General features: G+C 52.5%; 1 protein-coding gene across 6 annotated transcripts in view; it reads right to left on the bottom strand.

Annotated features, from left to right (window-relative positions):
* Positions 1-202: 202 nt before the first annotated feature.
* The window catches only part of SHISAL1 (shisa like 1), a 144109-nt gene continuing 136047 nt past the window's right edge, over positions 203-8264 (bottom strand). For all 6 annotated transcript variants that reach the window (XM_047786030.1, XM_047786033.1, XM_047786028.1 and 3 more), the window contains exon 5: positions 203-5995. In XM_047786030.1, the coding sequence (XP_047641986.1) occupies position 5995 (1 nt within the window). In that variant the 3' untranslated portion in view covers positions 203-5994. The remainder of the gene's footprint in view (positions 5996-8264) is intronic.

Genomic DNA, 8264 nt, shown 5'->3' with positions numbered 1-8264 from the left:
CTCCATCTGCCCTCGGCACTGGGACTTGCTGGGTGGCCCTGGGTGACCCTGGGTGACCAGCTGCCCCTAATCCCACACTGAACAGATCCTTAGCTGAGAGCCCAGGCCCTGGGTGTCCACGGGCCCCGACAGAGTGACTCGAACGGCGAGCACAGTTCTCGCGAGCACATCCTGAACCATTAAAGCACATGTGAACACAGAGGACAGGTGATGTGACACTCCTTTATTAAAACCTAAGGACATCTTTATAAAAACTACCGTATAGAAAGACAAAAGCAGTGCAACAGCGGTCCGTGTAAAACACATTATTCTTCTTATTATTACATTATATTATTATTATTAGGAATAATATTGGTTTTTGGTTTTCCCGGTTATCAGCTCTCAGAGAGACCCATGCCGCTCACGTGAAGTGGGGGTAAGCAGGAGACGAGGCTGTCCCACGGCGGCTGCACCCCTGTCCAGCTACGCCTGGGGAGGTCGCACTGACCTTGGGGGTCCTGCTTTGGCAGGGTGACTGAGCCCCTCAGCCTCGCCGTCCCCGCTCCGTGACTGCCCGTCACCCAGACTCTGGCGGTTCCGTCATCGGACTGACTATCCCACTAGCTTTCACCTGGAAGATGGAGAAGAAGCAGGAAGGAGTCGAGGTGAGGTTCCAAGAAGAGAGTCTCTCCGGGCACCAGTTTGGTTTCAGTTGGGGCCACACTGGATGCCCACGGAGGCCATGTCATCTGTAACTTTCCATCATGTGCGTGGAGACCCTCCCTGGGGATTTGCTGACTTTGATGGGATCCTGCATATTTTAGGGGGCAATTCACGGGGCACCTCACTGCACAAACCCAAGGTTGCTGTGCATGATGCAGCCTATAGAAACAGTGCCTGCTGGAGCAGGGCACTGCAGCAGTCCTGGATTTTAGTCCGTCAGGGGCAAATGGGTCAGGGCTTTGACGCAAAGATAGGAGTTTTAGGGACAGTGTGACTAAGAGTCAAAGCCGCTCACTCACCAAGCATCTATCTAGCACCAACTGTCTAGCAGCGTCTCGGACTGGGAATTTGGGGGCGGGGGGGGGGTCAATGCCACCTCCAAGGTCACTTATTCTCTTGTGGATTTGAGCATTCCTAACTGTTAGGCACAACGAGTCATTTCACAGGTGACCCCAGCCTCTCCCTCGGACACAGCCTGGGCCCCCCGACATCTCTATCTACAGCAGGAACTGCTCCCGAATGGGCACTGGGTGAATATTTGTGGACGAGATGAATGCATGCAGGCATGAACACATGGATTTTCTAGAATTTTCTATCTCACCTGACTGCTCAACTCAACATTTGAACTTTTAGACCACAGGTCCCCAAGCTGCCTACATTCACTTAATTACCATCTGGGGCTGCATTTGTGCTATAAGGAGGGGCTGGGGGGGTCTTGGTGTGGTGTCGGTCACATGGTAGGTGTGCCCTGTGTTTTCTGGAGGGGACAGGGCGTCACCCAGCCTGGTGAGCTGTTCTGGGGCTGCAGGTGGTACTGACCAGAGTGTCACCCACTCACTGGGTGGTGGCTGCCTCGCTGACCTTTTGGATGGTCTGTGGGTGTCTTATGCTCACCAGGTGAAGCATAAGAACCCGGCAAGGTGGCCTCTCCTAGTCCAGCCACAGAGAAGGGGGGGGGTCCCCACAGAATCTCTGCAATGATGTGGCTGCCCCTCCAGCTTGGCAAGAAATGGCCCAGCATCTCCACTGAGGGGCTGTGACGTCAATCTAGATCATTGCGGAATCTGCAAATTCACCTGACAGCCCCTCTCCCAGCATGACTCCCCCTGTTGGTGGGGACGAATCAGCCAAGCTGAAAAAATTAAAACAAACCACGAAACAATCTTTTTAAAGTCTGTGGTTCTGGGAACTTCGAGGAGACACAGTGAATGGAGTATCAGCAGAGCCAGAGGACAGGACCTGGGCTGGGAGACACTGATTGGGCCACACCCAGTCTCCATGTGCCTGGAACGACCTAAGGGGAGCTTCTGATTAGACGGTGAGCCGGGAAAGTCTCTTGGCAGAAGAAGCCTGTTCACCCCTATTCCGGCCATATTTTCCAGGATTCCCCCAAGTCCTTTCTTCCAGCCTTGGGGCTGAATTTGCTTAAAGGCTTTGCTGGAGAGACAGGGAAAGCGCCACCAGCCCAGGGCCCCCGGCTGGCTGCCTGCTCTTTTTCTAAAGCCTCAGACACTGGCTCATCAGAGAGGCGGGATCTACCTGCAGAACCACGTGTGTGCATTTGTGGACGTGCGTGCGTGTGCCGTGTTTGCACTTAAGGCCTGTTTCCTCTTGGCCCTGGTCAGCTCAGAGGTCTGACTGGCAGCTGGCGGCCCCGGGGCCCTTCTGCCCTCGCAGGCTGCTCCTCGAGCGGCAGGGGGAGTCCCAGAGGTTCGGGTGAGGGCAGAGAGAGGCCCATGGGTGCTAGCGGGTATCGGTTCTGCGTAGAGATGCCAAAACACACAACCACACTGTACGCAAACAAGAAGGAAAGCATAAAACTGCTCATTATAACACGCAGTTCCCAGTGGGAAGAAGTCCTTACAAACACGGGCAGTGAGTGACACGAACCAAAGTGGAAGTCAAGTTTCTTGGTGGATATACTGCCATCTTCTCTTTTTCTTTTCCTACTGTTGTTCTTTTCTTTTTTTTTTTCTTTTTTTCTTTTTTTTAACGAATTACGTGGACGTATCCAGAGCTCACAGTAAAAAATAAAAGTAGGCAGCTTGAAGAACCAGGTCTGGAGTCCCTAAAAACACTAACTCAAAAAATCTCTACTTGAACTTGTCACTACCCTGCATCTTATTGTCAAGGACACTCTGCTCGTTGGCATGGCTGCCTGCCACGGTGGGATGGGGCAGAATTTTTGCTGGGATGGCCTGTGTCTCGTTGGCACTGGGAGGAACTGAACGGCACCCATGTGCCTTCCAGATGCATCGCTCTCACACTCGCGACCACTTCAGAGGGGTGGCAAATATTGCTCCCTCCCTCCCCTGCCCCCGCCTCGCACACCGGACAGGTGAGGCTCAGGGATGTGAAGCCATTTGCCCAAGACCACCCAGCCGGGAATCAGCAGCGCTGTGGCTCCCTGCACTCTGTCCCCTGTACCCCAGGCTGCCCCTGCCTGTGGTGTCTGCTGAGCTACGTGATGAGAGGCTGGCGGCTTAGAGCGGAATGTTCAGATCCCCAGCCTGGCTGCCACAGGCAACCTCCATGGACGCATCAGTCACCCCCAGAAAGACCTCTGGTAGGGCCCGGAGCAGCGTCTTGCAAGCTCTCGAGCTCAGGGATGCAAACTGGGGGATCCTAGCCCTTACTGGTCTCTGTGACAGTGACCTCTGGCTCCAGTGTTCGGGCCAGGGAGGCAAGGCCACCAGCTGCTCCTCACCAGAGTAAGCGCCTTTGTGTGAGCAGCTGCACAAGCGCCACCCAGAACTGCAGGAAGTCAGGGATGTAAGGCCCCCAAATACCTGGTCTGACCCCTTCCTTTTAGTGATGTGGGGCAACCGAGGGCTGAGAAGGCGCAGGACTTGCCTGATGCTCTCAGTGCAGAGCTGATGTTGGAATCTGGGTCTGTGCCCAAACGCCTGTCCTCAAGGCTCAGGTCCCTCTGACTCCAGAGGCTCTGCACATGGGGCGCAGGTATGGGCTGATCCAGCTGAGCTAACAGCTGCTGAGTACCCCTCCATGGCAACTGCTGCTCTGCATGGACAAGGCCCTGGGGCAGGTTCTGACGACTCAGCAGCTGGGGGAAAGAAAGTTGTGCCTATCTCAAGACCCCAAGCAAAATTCCTCTGGCTTTGCCTCTGCCAGGCTGTATACCTGGGCCCTGGCAGCACTGCCTGGAGGTGAAGGGACTGAAGCATGGGCCTGGGTCTTCCATGCGCCCCTTGGTTAAGCCACTTGATGCATCTGAGCCTCAGTGTCCTAGTCTGTGAAATGGGGAGAGTCCCTTCTTTATGGGGCTCTGAGAGGACGAAGAGCCAGGCTGGATGGAAAATGCTTGACGCTCTGGAAATTTCTTTCTGCTCTATCAATGGCTACGCATCATGTCTGTCCAGCCTCTGGTGACTCATAGCAAACCACAGCATCTGGGCTCTCATTCTCCTCTCTTTCTGCCCTTCATCTGCATCCCAGCCAACCTGGAATTCTTTGGGTTCCTTGAAACAGTCAAGCCTGGTGCTGCCTCAGGGCCTTTGCACTAGCTGTTCCCGCTGCCTGGAACACTCTCCTATCTCTAATGCGCGTGGCTGGCTCTTACTCACCATCTAGATGTGGGCTTAACCTGCTCAGAAAGGCCTTCCCAGACCACCCCAGCCCCAGCAGGACCGTCATGAACATCGCTCTGACCGAATTCTCAGCTTAGGGTTCCCTGCTATTGCTATGTTCCTTGTTCGCCGCCTTGCCCTTCCCCGTCCTCTCCCCCAGCTAGGACACCAGCACCGTGAGCAAGGACCTGCCTGCTCAGTGCGTGTCTGATGGGCAGATGGTCTGGCTGGCTGTGGCTAAGTGACCATCCTCAAACCGAGGCGACACAGTTTAGGGAGCAGGGCCCGTGGAGCTCCATTTTGGCATCACTGACACCAGCAGAATTCAGGGGTCTACACCGCCAGCTTAGCCCTCAGGGATTTATGTGATCACTTCCCTTCTGCGTGTCCTGGGGCAGCGAGGTGGGAGGTGGTGGCCATGAGCTCTGCGGATGGATGTTATGGGCCTCCAGGTTTATGTGGAAGTCCCGCCTTAACTGGGAAGGCCTTCTAGAACCTTCCCCTCTGCCTTTCCATAGTGCTCATCACTCTGTCCAGCAAAGATCTGTGTGTCTGTCTCTCCCACCGAGGCCGAGACAGGGCCTGCCTGACCATCTCTCATCCCCGTCACTGCCAGGTAGGGGCCTTGCACACAGTAGGTGCTTAATCAGAACATGCCATGTGTCTGAGGGTCCCAGGGCAGCGGTGGTGGAGAGTGTGGGGCGATGGCCCATCCAATGAGAAGCCACTGGGAAGATCCTCCAGGAAGGGTCCTTGGGGTACCCTGGGTTGGGGAGCTTGAACTTTGGGTTCTAACACCTCTGAGGTCAAACGGAGGGCCGGGTCTCCTCCCGGCTGTGAGACCCGGGCTGTCTCTGTAGGGAGTTCATCCCACCCACTTCCCAGGTGGCGAGAGAGGGTGTGTGTGAAGATACTCAACCTGGAGCCTGCCCTGTAGAGGCAGACGGCCTGAGACGAGTCTCCCATTATCACCGTCATTATGGGAACAAATTCCGTAAGAATGAACTCCCACTGGCATGTTCAAATCCCCAGCACCCCCTGAGACAGGATGGGGCCATGCCCCAAGCTTGCCACTCTATCTGGCTCACAGCTGCAGCAAGGAGCTGGAGCCCAGACACCGGCCAGGACCCCCACCGCAAGGCGACCCATGCCCATCAGAAAACTTGAGGGGACCCCAATAAAAACCAATCAATCAAACAGAAAGGACACCCCAAATCGTACACACACACACACACACACACACACATGTGTGGTGCACACACACACACACACACACACTCACATTCAATATTCTGACACGGATAGGCCCTCGGGCCACTACTGGAGGGGGCGGAGGCTAGGGAACCATGGGTACAGCAAAGGCCAAAATCCTTCTGGCCTGACTCGGCCAGAGCAGCTGTGTCAGTCATCCTGAGTCCACAATGGGGCCACCTTTCGGAAGCCACCAGCCCAAAATGGGACTATTGCTTGCGGACGGGTGGCTCAGAAACCCCTCCCTGCACCCCCGGCCCCCCACCCCTGAGTTTGCTCCTGGTCTTAGACGTCCACGGAAGGGGGTTTGGGCACCGGCAGCACTTCTTCCTCTGCCACTGCCACCGCCGCGGCCGCCTCGGCTCTCCTTGGCGTCTTGTTGAAGTTGTTCTTGGAGGCTGAGCCAGGTGCTCCGGGTCTCGCCTCCCCCTCCTGAGGCACGGCAAAAGGGGTTTCTAGGGAAGCAGAAGGAAACAAAATATCACATGGCATCTCCTCCATGGGGACAGCTTGGGGACATTTCTCTCGGGCCTCGGTGTCAGGAGAAGCCAAGCTTTCTTGGAGCACATGACATCTTTGTCTTTTAGAGCTGTCTGACTTTAAGGCTGGAGGCAAGACAGGCAGGTCTGCTATTACTATGGTTCCACACAGCACTAGTGCCCCTGCCCATGGAATAAGACAAGAAAAAAGCATAGGGTGTCAGGAGCGCAATGGAAAAAGCTTAATTACCATTATTGGCAGATTATGGACATAGAAAACTCAAGAGAATCCACAGGTTAATTATTAGAACAGAGAGTGCATATGTAAAGATGGAATTTTCAATCTATGAAACATCAGGTCAACCTACAAAAACCAACAGTGTTCTTTTACCAGGGTGCAATTACCAGGGTGATTATGTGTCTTGACTTGACACGGTCACAGTTAATACTTACAATACAGTGATACTTATGTTCTGACATAATTTTTACTTTTTTTATCATTTATTTTGCCTTTTTAGGGTCGCACTGGCAGCATATGGAGGTTCTCAGGCTAGGGGTCAAATTGGAGCTACAGTTGCTGGCCTACGCCACAGACATAGCAATGTGGGATCAGAGCCATGTCTGCAAATTACACCACAGCTCACGGCAATGCTGGATCCTTAACCTCCTGAGCGAGGCCAGGGATCGAACCCACATACTCATGGATCCTAGTCAGGTTGTTAGCTGCTGAGCCACAATAGGAACTCCGTGTTCTGACACAGTTTTTGCATTGTTTCCCCTTTCACCCTCAAAAGTATTCCAAGTTGGATGATAAACCATATGGTCATCCTTGCTATAACAAATGAGATATATTAAGAACAGATACAGATACCCCCTCATAATAATAATAAAAACCATTATGAATGTTGGAATCTCACCACTGGATATGACCATATCATACAAAGCCATGGAGAGGAAAGCAGGCCACTCCTGGCACATGGACAGGCCAGGAGGTCAGTGGGTAAAATTAGGAGTGGAAACCCCAGCCCGTGGGACACTTACAGCTTTGACTAGCAGAGTCAACTTGTCTTTGTCCTTTCTCCTCTTGAGATCACCTCCAAACAAAGATGGTGAGACACAAACTCCAACACCAGCAGCCGCAGTGAATACCCTGCCCCATATCCATTTATATTTGTGCATATCCACAAATAGGCACCTTCCCACACTCCCTTGCAGACAGGAGTCGTCACATGACCCACTCTGACCAATGCCATGTAAGTGGAAGTCTACTGGGAAGGGAACATGGGTCCAGAGGAAGGGCACGAGAATGAAGGACCTTCACCAATGTGGATGGAGTGGAAATCAAAGAGAAATCTGGTTCTGGTGGCAGCCCCAGACTCTCTGCCTCCACAGTACTGCTGTGAGTTTCTGCTACTTACACCTGATCATAGCTATTAACTAATAAACCATCTTCACCCAAGCTCCAGGGTGTGTTCCAGAGGCAAGAGGGGAAGTTGAGGGAGGGGCTTCGTCTAATCCAGCAAAGCCCACTTTTCCAGAGGGAGTGATACTCCAAAGGGCAGAGCCACTTTGCATCACCGGGCTCCAGGGGAGACAGTCCATGGGGCTGTCTCCTCTGCTTCACAGGACAAAGCCAGGTCCCCATCATCTGCTTTATCTTTCTCTATAGACTTATCTCTATCCAGCACACCAAATATTTCACTTCTTGGTCTAGTTTATTGTTTGTCCCTCCCAACTATAAATCAAGCCACATGAGAGCCAAGATATTTGTGTGTTGTGTTCATTTTTATATGCCAGTGTCTGGGGCAGTAACTGGCATACCACAGGGACTTAATAAATCTTTGTTGAGTGAATAAAGGAACCAAGAATTTAAAGCCCAGATAAACCATCTTTTAAGTCTAAAGTCAACAGAAAAACTTTTTAAACACATTTTTGAATTATAGTTCCCATGAGCCCTTCTTGTATAAAGGAAGAGGACACACTCAGAACAACCAATGGTAAATGGACGGCCAGAGCACTGGTGATGAAAATCTATTTAACTGTAGGCCTATGTCAGAAACAAATGAACCATGACTGTTATAGGAAAGAACTTAAGAGGAAACAGAACTGGTGTAAAGTATACACTGGGGTAGGAGGGATGGAGGTCAGAAGGAAGGAGGTGTTGTATGTAAACTACGGCTTATTCATTTATAGTCGGTAGTCCAAAAGTTGTTTAGAGATGGAAATCACATTATAAAGGTACAAA

The sequence above is a fragment of the Phacochoerus africanus genome, chromosome 7 (assembly GCF_016906955.1).
Source record: "Phacochoerus africanus isolate WHEZ1 chromosome 7, ROS_Pafr_v1, whole genome shotgun sequence".
NCBI lineage: Eukaryota > Metazoa > Chordata > Mammalia > Artiodactyla > Suidae > Phacochoerus > Phacochoerus africanus.
This window is presented reverse-complemented; position numbering and strand designations above follow the sequence as displayed.